The 15015-nt window shown below is 50.7% G+C and overlaps 1 protein-coding gene across 1 annotated transcript; it reads left to right on the top strand.

Moving 5' to 3' along the window:
• The first annotated feature begins 2555 nt into the window (after positions 1–2555).
• Positions 2556–13941, top strand: CCKBR (cholecystokinin B receptor). Its single transcript, XM_004279256.3, has 5 exons — positions 2556–2807; positions 11212–11463; positions 11618–11867; positions 12176–12348; positions 12521–13941. Exons 1-5 carry the CDS (start codon positions 2657–2659, stop codon positions 13057–13059), a joined length of 1365 nt encoding a protein of 454 aa, XP_004279304.1. The 5' UTR covers positions 2556–2656; the 3' UTR covers positions 13060–13941.
• The last annotated feature ends 1074 nt before the right edge of the window (positions 13942–15015 follow it).

The raw sequence follows: 15015 nt of genomic DNA, 5'->3' as shown, positions 1-15015 counted from the left end.
AATGTGGACCACTTAGGAGGCTGGGAGAGTAGTACAAGAAACAGTGGGGCAACGTCAGTGGAGCAGTAACTAAAATCAACAGCACTTCATGATGGATTGAACACAGGAGGGAGCCTGTTATGTTCCCCAGGAAGCAGACTCTAAGACAGAGATTACTGTGGAGGATGTTTACTAAGGAGTGCTCTCAGAGTCAACACCTGTATAAGAGAGAGGATGAAAGTGGGATTGGGCAAAGGGAGAAGCTGAGCAGCCCAACAACGACCTCAGTCAACCCTATGAGCAGCTGTGAACATCTTTCAGAGTTGTCCTCTGTCGGGGTGAGGGAGCTGAACCTTTATACCTCTCTGCTGATCAGTCATTGTATGCCCCAGAAAGGGAACATGACCTTAAATGAGCCAGCTTTCTTCAGCTTAGGCAACTCCCAAAGGGGGCTGACAGTTGTGGCCTATCTTCCAGCAGCATTCTCAGTGAAGAAGGAGAGGAAATCCTTCATTTTTCGGCAGGAGTCTGGGCTTTTCATCACAGCCTCCACCACAGGGGTGCAGGAGCATACGGGAGTAGGGCATTCAGGATGATCTGTAAATGTCCGATTTGTGCACCCTGATGGACGCACTTATGACCGTATGTTGCCATCATTGGCTTACCTGTCATTTTCCCCCACTCGCTTGGGAGCTACTCAGGCACAGACCGTGTCGGACAGCTAGTGTACAGCCCTATACCTGGCACATACTTTGCTGAATAAGTAAATGCCCGTCTACTTCTCCTATTTCCACTCCCCTTTCCCCTACATTTCCTTTGCTTCCCTGCTCCCACACCTTACCCGCATCCAGTGTGGGAAAAGTCCAGCAGGTTATCTGAGGCCTCACCTGTGCTGGAGCTGAACAAACAGCAAAATCAGGCTGCTATGGTGGGGAAGGCAGGTAGTGCCAGGAGAAGGGGGGAGGGGGGCGGTTGACAACATTCCCACTGACCTCAGGCTTAAATCCTCCTTCAGTGTCTCATCCCTTATAAACTCAGTGCTAGCTGGACCAGGTTCTCTCCAAAAGACTGATTGGCTAAGAGTCTCTGAATTCCCCATAAACTCAGACCTCATCCCCAGTCTAATGTTCCCTTTGACCGATAACTCCCACCTCTGACAGCTACTGCTGGAGGCCAGAGAATGGAATTCCAGGTCATATCAGAGTTTCTTTGGAATGGAGAAGAATGACCTCAAGCAGGGCTGAACCATTAGAGGAGTTAAGTCCAGCCCAAGGAACCCAGCGCAGGCCTGCGCAGGCCCCCTTCAGTTTTGCTCCCACTGCACTCGGGTGTTCCAGCCCTCTTCCAGCCCCCTCCCGTGGGAACCTGACGCCCTACACAGGCTGCTCCACCTGCGCTGAGAACAAACAGGGAGCGTCAGTGTGTCGGGTGAGGGTGGGCGCTGCCTGGAGACCACAGAGAAAGCCAGCCGCCTCCTCCCGGGTTATGCCTGTGCTGTTCTGGGAACCGAACCATACCCACTCCTGTTTATCCCAGGCAGTTCTCACCGCTACCCCGGCCGCCCCTCAACCCCCAAGTCACTCTTCGTTCAGGCAGCCCTTTTCCCCTGCCAGCGTTCCCCGGGGGGAAATGCTGCCCCTTCCCCATCCTTGCCCGCTGAGAAGGGTTCCTTGAGCGCTTCGGGTGGAAGCGTGGGTGCTGGGCCTGAGGTAAGAGGTGAGGATGCGGGAGCTACTCCAGCCCCGAGGCGAGGAGCTGCAGGGAACTACCAGCGATGGTGTCGCGGTCACTGCCGCCACTGCGGCAAAGTAGGGAACCCGTGGCGCTCCGCGCGGGCTAAGGCATCTGCGCTACAGCCAGGGATCGCAGCATGCGGCCCCGTCTCCACGTTCCCCGACCCACCAGGGAAAGATGCTAGACCCCGCGGCAGCCGGGCTCTCCCTCTTACGCTCCCTCCTTGCCCAACCTCTCCATCCACTCCTACCTAACCTCTCCCCAACCCTCGCCAACACACACACACACACACACACACTCCTAACCTCTCCCCATCCCTCGCCAACACACACACACACACACACACACTCCTAACCTCTCCCCAACCCTCGCCAACACACACACACACACACACACACACTCCTAACCTCTCCCCAACCCTCGCCAACACACACACACACACACACACTCCTAACCTCTCCCCATCCCTCGCCAACACACACACACACACACACACACTCCTAACCTCTCCCCAACCCTCGCCAACACACACACACACACACACACACACACACACACACACACACACGGAGGCTCCCGAGAATTCTCCGGAACCGGGACGCTGGCGAAGGGGAGTGGGCGGGAAGGAAATCTCTAAGAGAAGACCGGAGAGATCTAGGGAGGGGGCGAGGACAGTCGTGGGGGTCGGGGGTGGGAGGACGAGTAAGTCCGGAGCAGGAGAGGGGGGCGAAGAGTCACCTGGCAGGACCGAGGCGGACCCGAGCCTGGGAGGGAGGCGAGCCGAGGCGGGGCGAGGAGAGGAGGAGCGGAGGGGCGGGGGCCGGGGCTGGGGGCGGGAACCAGGCGGGGCGGGAGCCCCAGCCGGAATCTCCGCTGGAGCAGGTGGAGCCGCTGCGGGGAGCCGGCCCGGCCGATCGCAGGGGGCGGCGGATGGGCCGGGGCCATGGAGCTGCTGAAGCCGAACCGGAGCGTGCCGGGATACGGACCCGGGCCGGCGGCTTCCCTGTGCCGCCCGGGGGGCCCCCTCCTCAACGGCAGCGGCACCGGCAACCTCAGCTGTGAGCCCCCGCGCATCCGCGGAGCCGGGACACGAGGTGGGTGCCTCCCTGAGCCCCGTCCACGAGCTCCTTCTCACTGCACCCCGCAACACTCACAGAGGCCCCCACTGCTTCCCCAAACGCCCACGCTGTCCCTTCATAGTACTCCGTCTGTCCCCAAACAGCTCCCCCGACGCATGTGTCCCCCACAGCTCATAAGACTCCATTGCAGCTTCACACTACCAGGTCAGAGCACCTTCACACCCTAGTCCCCTGACCACCCCCAGAGCTCCTGGTCACCCCCAACACACAGCCGCCTCCTAGACAGAGACGGTGGGAAGACAAGGACCTCCTCTGGCCAATCCTCTCAGGTCTCTCCTTTCCTTTTGCAGCCAGTTCACGGAGCCACAGTGGGGAAGGAAAGAAAGGAAGGAAGGCAAGATTGGGGGAAAGAAGGGGCCTGGTTGGGGAAGGGGCACTCGGAAGACCCGAATGGGAAGTTAGCGTTATAATTTCCTGTGTCCCCCACCCAACCCCCTGCCTTCCCAAAAGAGGTCCTCTAACCTGAATTAGGCTGGACATTGGACTGAGGGGCTGCTCTCTAGAGCTGCCTGTCTCCATTTCCTCAGATCCCCTTGCCTCCCAAGTTGGAGTTTTTCTCAAGGGTCTTTACCCTCCCTCTTTTGCTGTCTCCAAGTAATGTCTCCAGGTCCCTTCCAAGCCCCTCTCCAACCTGCCTCTCCTTAGGTTTCAGCCTCCTAGAGCCTGGCTGCCCCATTCATCATCCCACCCCTTTGTGCCACCTTCTCCCCCTCACCACCAGACTGCTTCCACTCACCCAGTCCCCACAGTGACTTTTATTCCTCCCATCAGCCAACATCCACATTTTCTCAACGACCCAGCTCAAGCCTTATTTTCCCCCTTCCTATACCTTTTCTTTCCTTAGATGGTTACTGGACACCTGCTATTATAGTCTCTGGGCTAGGTGCCGGGTACACAGGGCTGAACTAGACCCAGTCTGGACTGTCATCTCCAGTGCAAACGGGAGACAAAAACCAATGGGAGAATCACAGTCAGCATTGGAATTCCCACAAGAGGGACCAAACTCTGGGCACCCGAAGGAGATGGGGTCTGAAAACTTCACAGAGGGAACCTTGAAGTTGGAGTTCAGTAGGCAGAAAAGGAAGAAGTGGGATTCCAGGAGAGGGAACAGTGTTAAGCAGAAGGAAATTATTCCAAGCTTTAGAAGGGAAAATGGGAATAAATTGCAATTCAAGTATTTATTTACCCCCATAAAATATTGCATGCATTCTCCGACCAGTTGTCACACACTCTCTCCTTGTTACACCCAGATTCTTTCACTCAACAAATATTTATGGAGCCAGAGATTGTGCTAAGCACTAAGGACAGGAGTAGAACAAAACCGACACAGCTCCTACTTCATGGAGCTCACGGTTCAGTGGGGGAGAAGGACAAGCAAGCAGAGAATTGCCGTACAGAGTGGGAAGTGCCTTGAGAGGGATGTGGGAACACAGAAGAGGAGCACCTCTATCTAGCCTAGCCTAGGCTTAGGAATCAGAGTTGGCCTCCTGAGGAGGTGAAGGCTAAATTGAAATAAAAATTAAAAAGCTGAGGGAAAGCCAGCCAAGTGAAGGGGCAGAAAAAGCAAAAAGCATCTCGAGCAGAGGACCAGTATGTGTAAACAGCCAGAGTTTAAGTCCACGGCCCTTTTGTTCAGTGTGTCATAGTTTCTGTGTGCCTGAGACATGTGCCATAAGAGAGGAAAAATGAACACTCAAGATGAAGACCAGCCTAAAGCGTTTCCAGAGAGCCTTATGGACCTTGTCTAAGGAGTATGGATTTCATCCTGAGGGCAATGGGAATTACTGAAAGGTTCAGTAGTACTGCCAGGATTAGTTCTGTATTAAAGAGGGTGGCTTGGAGGACAATCCAATGGAGAGAGGAGCATCCTTTAGAAGGCTATTATATTACATTGGTCCTGATGAAAGATAATGCTGGTGTAGACTAAGCTACCGGCAATGGGGATGGAGAGAATTGGGTGGATTTGACAGGCACTTCTGGAAGTGAAATCAACAGAACTTGATGATTTATTAGAAATGGAGAGGGAGGAAGAGGTCAAGGGATGACATCTAGGTTTCTGGCTTAGACAATTGGATGGATGTTGGTGCTGTATAATGAGGATAACAAAGGAACAGAAACAGGTTTGAAGGAGATTATACATTCAGTTTGGAACCCACTGAGTTTAAATGCTGGTAAAATATCCAGGTGGAGTTACCCAGTCAGCTGTTGAATCCAAGGGTCTGGGACATAGGGGAGAGGTATGAGCTAGAAATACAAACTTGAAAGGTGTTTGTCTAGAGGTGGTAACGGAAGCCATGAGAATAGATTAAATCATACCGAGATTGTGTCAGATGGGGAAAAAAAAAAGAGGTCCTGGGACAGGACCCTGAGGAAGACCAATTTTTTTAAAAAAATTATTTATCTATTTATTTTTATACAGCAGGTTCTTATTAGTTATCTATTTTATACATATTAGCATATATATGTCAATCCCAATCTCCCAGCTTATCCCACCACCACCCAGCCCCACTTTCCCCCTTTCATGTCCATACATTTATTCTCTACATCTGTGTCTCTATTTCTGCCTTGCAAACTGGTTCATCTGTACCATTTTTCTAGATTCCACGTTGATATATGATACTTGTTTTTCTCTTTCTGACTTACTTCACTCTGTATGACAGTCTCTACGTCCATCCACGTCTCTACAAATGACCCAATTTTGTTCCTTTTTATGGCTGAGTAATATTCCATTGTATATATGTACCACATCTTCTTTATCCACTCATCTGTCGATGGGCATTTAGGTTGCTTTCATGTCCTGGCTATTGTAAATAGTGCTGCTATGAACATTGGGGTGCATGTGTCTTTTTGAATTATGGTTTTCTCTGGGTATATGCCCAGGAGTGGGATTGCTGGGTCATATGGTTAGTTCTATTTTTAGTTTTTTAAGGAACCTCTATACTGTTCTCCATAGTGGCTGTATCAATTTACATTCCCACCAACAGCGCAAGAGGGTTCCCTTTTCTCCACACCCTCTCCAGCATTTGTTGTTTGTAGATTCTCTGATGATGCCCATTCTAACAGGTGTGAGGTGATACCTCATTGTAGTTTTGATTTGCATTTCTCTAATAATTAGTGATGTTGAGCATCTTTTCATGTGTCTCTTGGCCATCTGCATGGGAAGACCAATTTTTAAAAGCCAAGCAGAGGAAGGAGAGTCCATGAGGTAGATCTAGATGAGACCATCAGAGAGACAAGAAGGCAAGGAAAAAAGAAAGTTTCAAGCAGAGTGGGAGAAGTGATGTCAAATGCTGCCCATATAAGTCAGATAAGGTCATAACAGCATCCTTCCGATTCAATAACAAGGAAGTATTAGGAGGAGCTGTGGGTGTTAGGGGGTGGCTACAGTTGGTAGAAGTTTGGGCCATGGGGGAGGGGTTATAAGAAGTGAACTAAGGTGTGCAGATAAAACTTTCCAGAAGTTTGGTAGGGAGAGAGAGAGAGACAAAGAGAAAACAGAATAGTGCTAGAAATAACATGGGGCTGAGGAGGATAACATGGGGTTGAGGAAGGGTGTGTGTGCGTGTGCGTGTGTGTGTGTGTGAGTGCGCACACTCACTCATGCATAGTTTGTCTTTTGAGTGTGTATGTGTTGTAGAGATAAGACCATTTTAAAAATGTTTTTGGGGAGTGGGCCGAGAGAGAAAGGTTGAAGTGCAGAAGATAGCAGGGCTAGCTAATAGAGTAAGGGACCTTGAGAAAGCAGAATGTGAAGTGATTCAGAGCACATGTCATCTAGACATTGCTGCCCACACACATTTGGATGTGACACCTGGCAGTCAGAAGCTACCCACAGAGACTCTGTTAGCCACACTCACTCAGCTGTTACCCCGACAGACACATCTTACCCAGGCTCACGCCAGTGTTACCGATAGAAATATGGATGTTACTCACATTATTCTGATATAATCCACATAGACTTGAACGTTACCCATGTTCACTCAGATGCTACCCACAGAAAAGCAGATGTCACCCACACTCACTTTAATATCGCCCGCTGTCATTCAGATATTACTCACCCATCAAACACACTCGCTTTTGTTTTATTATTATCCACGTACAATCAAATATTATCCATGCTCACTTAAGTAACCCTTCTCCAGATATTACCCATAAAGTCATAGATATTACTCTTACATATTCAAATATTACCCGCAAAGACTCAAATACTACCTATGTTCGCTCAGGCGCTCAGTTATTTTACTCAATAAGATTAACATCTTAATCTGTTAATATCTCATATTCACACTCACTTAAATATTGCCCACATATACTTGCATATTACTTCTGCTCAGTCAGCTATGATCACCGTCAGCTGGATATTCCCCTATTCACATACAGACCTCTGAATGTAACCCACACTTCCTGAAGATGTTACTTACAAACTGCGATGTTATCTGCAGACCCTGGCTCATTCAAATGTTACAACACTTACTCAGATATTACCTAAACTTACAGGCAACCCACACTCAATCAGATGCTACCTATAGACACGTAGCTGTTACCCTTCTCCAGATACTGCCTACAGAAATATGTGTTACTCTCACCCACCCAGATATCATCTCCAAGACTAAAGTATTACCCAATGCTCACTCTGATCTTACCTACATACACACCCTGCATATTATTTCTGCCCCCTCCGTTAGAATCCATTAACATGTGGATGTCCCCATCACCCAGCTGTTACCCACAATCGGCTAGATGCTATCCATGCTCACCACAGAGGCATGGGTACTACTTTGATGCCTGAGGGATGGGTGACCAGATCCAACACACCAGTGAATGGCAGGATTTGAGGCATCAGCGGCTTCAGTGTTCTGTGGAACCCTTTCTTAGAAAAGCCTGTTTTTGTTTCATGTCGCGTCATCTGGATTTTTGTACCCACACTTCTCTGCCATCATCTGGACAGAACACATGCAGATCCTCTAGACCCCAGAAGCAGAACTGAACTGTCCCAGTCTTCTGAGTCCCCTGGTCTGATTTCTGCTCTCCTCTCACCCCCAGCAGAAGGATGCCCACAGATAGACTGTCAAGGCACTAGTGGCTGTACCCCAGGAGGTGCATGTCCCATTCTGCCACCCCTGAAGCCACTGTGGTCATTCATATGCCACCACACAAACATACACGGATGCATACACACACACACACAGAGTTTCCCCTGTTCTTAACATCCTGCATTAGTGTAGTACATTTGTTACAATTGATGAGCCAATATGGATACATTATTAACTAAATTCCATAGTTTACATTAGGGTTCACTCTTTGTGTTGTATGTTCTATGGGTTTTCAGAAATGTATAATGACATTTAGGCACCATTACAGTACCATATGGAATAGTTTCACTGCCCTAAAAGTCCCCTGTGCTCCAACTATTAATCCTTCCCTGCCTTTTCCAAGATCCCTAGCTCTAAGATTGCTTTTACTTAGCCTTTTCACATCTCCTAACTGTTCAACAGCAAAGACTTAGAGAGATGGTGATGGCTGGAAATAAAGTAACAGCTGGAAGTGCCCAGTTAGACAGCAAAGCATTGTACAGTTGCTGGTCATTTTTACTGGGACTTTGTCCTCTAGTTTTCAGAGGTCCCCACACAGATTGGGAACTTCATCATAGAGGGCCTAGCCCCATCTCTCAGCTACACCACAATTAGCCAAGTTCAAGGATACACACGAGATCCATTAGCCAGATGAATGAATGAGAAACGTGCTTTTCACAGTTTAGAGTGCCGTACAAACTTGAGGTATGGTTGTTGAATCAAGAACTAGTTGAAGAGAGGGACTTCCCCGGTGGTCCAGTGGTTAGGACTCAGCGCCGTCACTGCCAGGGCCCAGGTTCGATCCCTGGTTGGGAACTGAGATGCTTCAAGCCCCGTGGCACAGCCAAAAAAAAAAACTAGTTGAAGAGAAACATTCAGAGGACAGAGAAGGAAGTGTTAGAGAAGATAGAACTAGAGAGATTAAGGGGTAGGGGGAGAGAGGCGGAGAGGGGCAATAGACGGGGAGGAGACATAGAGCACAAGATAGACCACCTGCTCTATTCTTCTGGGTCCAAGGACCTCTGACAGAGATCCCCCTCCCAAAGTTCTTTATTTCCCCCTACACACACACACATACACCTCAAATTGTCACACATAAACCATCCATAAGCCTTCCCTGCAGAGAGGGGCCCAGCTTCTAAATGAGACACAGGTGGTTTGTATATAATAGTAAAAGTAACACATCCAAAATCACAGCCTGTCATTTGCCCCCTCCCCTCCACCAACAAAATCCTCCAACATGGGTCTCTAAAGAGACAGAGGCAGCAAGGAGAGCGCATGCTGGAGCCTTAGAAGCACAGAGGTGAAAGATGGGTGAGGAGGGACAGAGCAGGTGCATTTATGTGGGGAGTAACAGAGATCCGTTTAAGATTCATCCGCAAGCAGGTGTTAACAGCTCCTGTGCAGGGGACGTTATGCCAAATGCTAGGGACATGCTGGAGAACATGATGGGCATGGCCCTTGTGCTCAAGAGCTCATAGTCTAGTGGTGGAGATAGAAAGTGAACAGAATAATACAGTGAGAAATGCCATGGAGAGTATAGAGGGGGACAGCATCATGAATGACAGAGAAGGGAGGAAGCGATAGAAGGCAAAGCATTTTAGAGATCTAGAGACTGGCTTCTGTTCTGAATCGGCTCCTAACTTACTGGGTGCTCTGAACAAGTAGTATCACTGCTGAGTTCAGTTAGGGGATCTCTTGTAAGTAGCACTTACTCGAAGTCTACAACAACTTCTGAATAAGTACAAACTATTGTTATGAGAAAACAGTTTAATTTGGGAGCTCTGGCCAAAGTCAGCCAAGGTATGGGGCTATGAAAAAGGGCCCTGCAGCTCTGGGCCCTTCCCTTCCCCCAACTTGGCAGGCTCTGTCCCTGCCCTCTCTCCCTCCAAGCTCCAGTCTCCCTCATGCTGAGGCCATGGGTGACTGGGTCCAGTTTAATTTAATTCTATTCAATTTTGTCTGGGTTTCTTGGCTGTGATATGGAAGCCCAATGATGAATCCTTCTCCCAATAGGCAATGACAAAAATGAATGGGGTCAGCCCTTTGTCTAGCCCAGCAACACTACATGTCCCTCCCGTGAGCTCCCAGAGCACTCTGTGTATTCCTCAACCTCGCTCCTTACCACACCATGTGACAATTATCTGTTTATACATCTGAGTTTCCCTCTAGACTGTGAGCTCTCAGATGAGAGCTCACAGGGCATTTGCCATGTCCTCTGTCCCCAGGGCCTGGTATAAAGGGAGTCCTCTGTAAATGCTTGTGGAGTGAGAATGAATGTTTATAGATAATTAAAATATAAGGTGGAAAGTAAAAACGGTCCTAACAGATGTGAAGGGAACATGCATGGTCAGAGGAAGGGGAGATTAGCTCCAAATAAGGTGTCCAGAAAGGCCTAACAGAGGAGGGGGCAGTCTGTCTGAGTCTTGAAAGACAATGGTGAATAGGAATTTACCAGATAACAGAAAACAAGTTTGTTATTGAAAGTCATTAATCGGGGGGAGGTATTAATAGTCGGGGGGGGGGCAGTGAAAGAGCATTTTAGGCTGAGAAACCGACATGAGCAAAGGAGAGAATCATGAGTGCACACGTTGCCTTCCAGAAACTGAGTCATCCGGTGCCTTAAGTTGGGTGCATTGCAGGGAGGAAGTGGGAGGAGGAAGAGGGCAGTTCTGGGAGAATCTGGATGACAAGCTAAAGGGTTGCAGACAGGTGAGAGTAGCTGAAGGGTCTTTTTGTTTGTTTGTTTTGTTGTCGTTGTTTTTTTAAGACAATAAAGACATGCTCGGACCTGCGTTTCAAAAGATAGTGGGTGGTCAACTGGGTCGAATGCTGCCGGGAGGTCAGGTAGAATAAGCTGAGAAGAGACCTTTGGATTTAGCAGTTAAAGCTCAGTAACCTTGAGAAGTGTGCAAACAGTAATGGGGGAACAGGTCACTGGGTTGTAACAGATGGAGGGGTGAATGAAAAGATGGAAATAATCTTTTCGAGAAGTTTGGCTGCAAAGAGAAGGAAGGATTTGGAACAAAGCTTGAGAAGGGACAGGCTTTCTTAAGGAAGAGTAGAGTTAGGCCACTTTAACTAGGCCTCTAGGGGTTAGAGGGTAAAGGATTCAAGTTCACCATTTACTGAGTGGGTCGTCGGGGTTGGGGGCAGGGGCAGGGATTTGGAAAGCAGGGGATCTGGCTGGGTAGTGGAGGTTGGAGGACTGGGGATAAGTGAAATTGGAGAGCCGGGCTGAGTGGGGGCCAGGACTCCCACTGCCACCCCCCCTTTTTCCCACCCAGAATTGGAGCTGGCCATTAGGGTCACCCTCTACGCTGTGATCTTTCTGATGAGCGTCGGAGGAAATGTGCTCATCATCGTGGTCCTGGGACTCAGCCGCCGTCTGAGGACCGTCACCAACGCCTTCCTGCTCTCCCTGGCAGTCAGCGACCTCCTTCTGGCCGTGGCTTGCATGCCCTTCACCCTCCTGCCCAATCTCATGGGCACATTTATCTTTGGCACAGTCGTCTGCAAGGCGGTTTCCTACTTCATGGGTAGGTGAACAACCGACCGGCCTCCCTTGCCCCTCTCCTCTTCTAAAGTCCTTGCCGGATGTAGGGGGTCTTTCTCCGTCAGCGGGTAGGGAAGTCACACTGGTGAGTGTGTAGTACAAGTTTCCTAGGTGACCCCTTCCTCTTCCCTTGCTAGGCGTGTCTGTGAGCGTGTCCACGCTAAGCCTCGTGGCCATCGCCCTGGAGCGGTACAGCGCCATCTGCCGACCACTGCAGGCGCGTGTGTGGCAGACGCGCTCACACGCGGCTCGAGTGATCGTAGCCACGTGGATGCTGTCCGGACTGCTCATGGTGCCCTACCCGGTGTACACTGCCGTGCAGCCAGCGGGACCTCGTGTGCTGCAATGCATGCATCGCTGGCCCAGTGCGCGAGTTCGCCAAACCTGGTGAGGGTCCCTATAACCCATTCCTGGGAATTCCCTTCTCCATCTCCATCAGATACTCACGAGCATTACCCAGAATCTCCCTCCAGCTGCTCTAACAATTATCACTACAATTGCCTTTCCCACCACCCTGGGATTCCCATTCTGGGCTTCTCCCCAGTTCTCTAACCCTTCCCGGCCACATACCCAAATCCTACTTCTACCTCTGGGGCCTGGTCACCAGCCCGAGAAACATCAACCCTTGCGTCTTCCTCCATCTGTGATTATAGCTGGACAGAGACCCGCGCGATTGGTCTGTGCTCTGTCTCTAGGTCGGTACTGCTGCTTCTGCTCTTGTTTTTCGTGCCGGGGGTGGTTATGGCGGTGGCCTACGGGCTTATCTCCCGCGAGCTCTACTTAGGGCTTCGCTTTGACGGTGACAGTGACAGCGAGAGCCAGAGCCGGGTCGGAAGTCAAGGAGGACTGCCCGGTGGGACCGGACGAGGTGGGTGAAATCCAGGAGGGGCGGGACTTTGGGAAGAGGCGGGACATAAAGTGGGTGGGGCGGAAAGGTGTGTGAGTAGGAAGAGAGACTGGAAATGGGGGTGTTGGGGGGAGACCGCTGGGGATTTGGAGAATTCAGCCTTCGGTTCTGACCGCCCACCGTCTGTGCTCAGGTCCTGCCCACCCGAACGGGCGTTGCGGGTCGGAGACCCGGCTGGCTGGCGAGGACGGCGATGGCTGTTACGTGCAGCTTCCGCGCTCCCGGCCTGTACTGGAGCTGTCCGCGCTGACCGGACCCACGCCTGGGCCAGGATCCTGCACCCGGCCGGCCCAAGCCAAGCTGTTAGCTAAGAAGCGCGTGGTGCGGATGTTACTGGTGATCGTTGTGCTTTTTTTCCTGTGTTGGTTGCCAGTGTACAGCGCCAACACGTGGCGCGCCTTCGACGGCCCCGGTGCACATCGCGCCCTTTCGGGTGCGCCCATCTCCTTCATCCACTTGCTAAGCTACGCCTCTGCCTGTGTCAACCCCCTGGTCTACTGCTTCATGCACCGTCGCTTTCGCCAGGCCTGCCTCGACACCTGCGCCCGCTGCTGTCCTCGGCCTCCGCGAGCTCGCCCCAGACCACTACCGGATGAGGATCCTCCCACCCCCTCCATCGCCTCACTGTCCAGACTGAGCTACACCACCATCAGCACGCTGGGACCTGGCTGAGGGGTGGAGCGGGAGTGGGAGCTGAGGCAGGACAGACGGACTGGCCCCATCCAGACACACGAGAGATGCAGACCAACGGACACAAGAGACTGACTAACCCCAACGCACAGGAAAAGGTGGCTTACCCCACACAGGAAAGAAGGCACTTGATGTGGGACTGAGCCCGGCACACAGAGACATGGCACTGACCTTGGACATACAGACACAGCGTCCCTAGCTGTGGACTATCTCTACACTGTGGAAACTCTGACAGGGGCTGACTTGCCTCTTACACATATAGTAATGGCATTGAATCTTTTAGGGCTCTGGAGCCTGGCACAGGAATGACTCCTGAGATGCTCCAGGCTGTCCCCAGTTTGACCTCACCGTGCCCTTCCCCAATCAGTGCTGCAAACACCAACCTGTCTAATCTCACACTTCCCAGACCAACAAGCTGTTTTGCACTGAAAAGTCCTCTCATTCCTTTCCAGTTAAATACTATAGGCCTTCCCCTCCTCCCTTACCCAACTTTTTCAAGAAATAATAAATGACTTGGCTTCCCCCTTAATTTCCTTTTTGGACTTTTCTGGGGCACGCGTGGAGGCACAGGATTTTGTAGAGTCCTCTCCGTCAGTCCCTCCCCCTGCTGTTCACTCCTGTGCATGACCCCCTGCCAAAAAGCCCGTGGTCTGAGTCTAGATGAGGCTGTGTAAATTCTTTCCGAGTGGTCAGCCTGGACCCACCTCACACCACAGTCGTATGCAATAGCTGGGAATGGAGGTGGGGCTGGGAGGTGGGACATCCATGACACATAATGATTCCTGAGCACATTGTCCTAAAGTGGTACCATTGTTAAGGTGCTGTATTAATAGATGCTTATTAAAATTTTAATGAAAAGAGGAAGCAGTGTATGATAAGACTCAGTTTATTCAATGTGTATTTGAAACACCATGGGTCAGAACATGACAGGTATACAGAATTAATTAAAGAGTAGGGACTTTTTAATGCACTCTTCCCCATGGAAACACCCTTACTGGCCAGCAGCAAGGAGGAGAGGTAGCGTAGGGAGACAGGGGCCTGGACCTGAACAGGAGTCCCAGAGCCCAGCCTCCCTCTTGACTATAAGACTGATCCAGCCCCAGAGAGGGACGGAGACAGCAATACCACCCCTCCACACACATAATGACAAACAGGAAGAACAGATGACCTCACCAAGGGGACATACATAAATAAACAGAGGCATGGTATGCTGGGAGAGGGCTCCTTGACACTTCATCTTGTAACAGTTGGGGAAACTGAGACCCAGAACAAGAAAGAAAGCTGCTCAAGGTAATACAATAAATTGGACCAAGACAGAAATAACCCTATTGAAGTAGGCACTGAGCTGGAGGTGGGAGAGACGCCGTACCCATCAAGGGGCAGACCCAAGTTCTGTGGGGCCTGGAGCTTATAAAACTGGGTGCCCTTTTTTAAGGAAAAAAAATGAAATTAAAGATACAAAATTGCTAGGACACTGACCAGGGCCTTTGGAAGAGACCTGTGGAATGAGGAGCCCTGAAATTTAAGCCTCATTAGCTTCTCAGCCAATAATATCTCTAAAATCCACCCACTATGCTGGACAAAGGCTGGATGGAGTGAAGGGTAGTGAGAAGGGAGAGTGGTCTTCTCTTTACTAATGCTGAGCTGCTCCCATCCATCCTTTCTACAGGGCTCTGGGCTGCAAGAGGCAGGAGGAAGGAAGAAAAGGGTGGAGAATGCGTTCCAAGCTGTCAACTAAGACAGCACTGGTTAAAAATAGAATCCCAGCTGGTCGGAGTTGTGGAAAGCAAGATATTGAACCTTTTTCTCTCATGCCAGCTTTCCAGGGGGTGGAAATAAGGTTGCCCATTGCCCTTGCAGCATTCCCCAGCCCCCAGCCCCACTATCCCTTCTGAAGGAGAGACCGCCTTGTTGAGGCTGCCCCACTGTCAGCCCCTC

The sequence above is a fragment of the Orcinus orca genome, chromosome 8 (genome assembly GCF_937001465.1).
Source record: "Orcinus orca chromosome 8, mOrcOrc1.1, whole genome shotgun sequence".
Classification (NCBI taxonomy): Eukaryota; Metazoa; Chordata; class Mammalia; order Artiodactyla; family Delphinidae; genus Orcinus; species Orcinus orca.
This window is presented reverse-complemented; position numbering and strand designations above follow the sequence as displayed.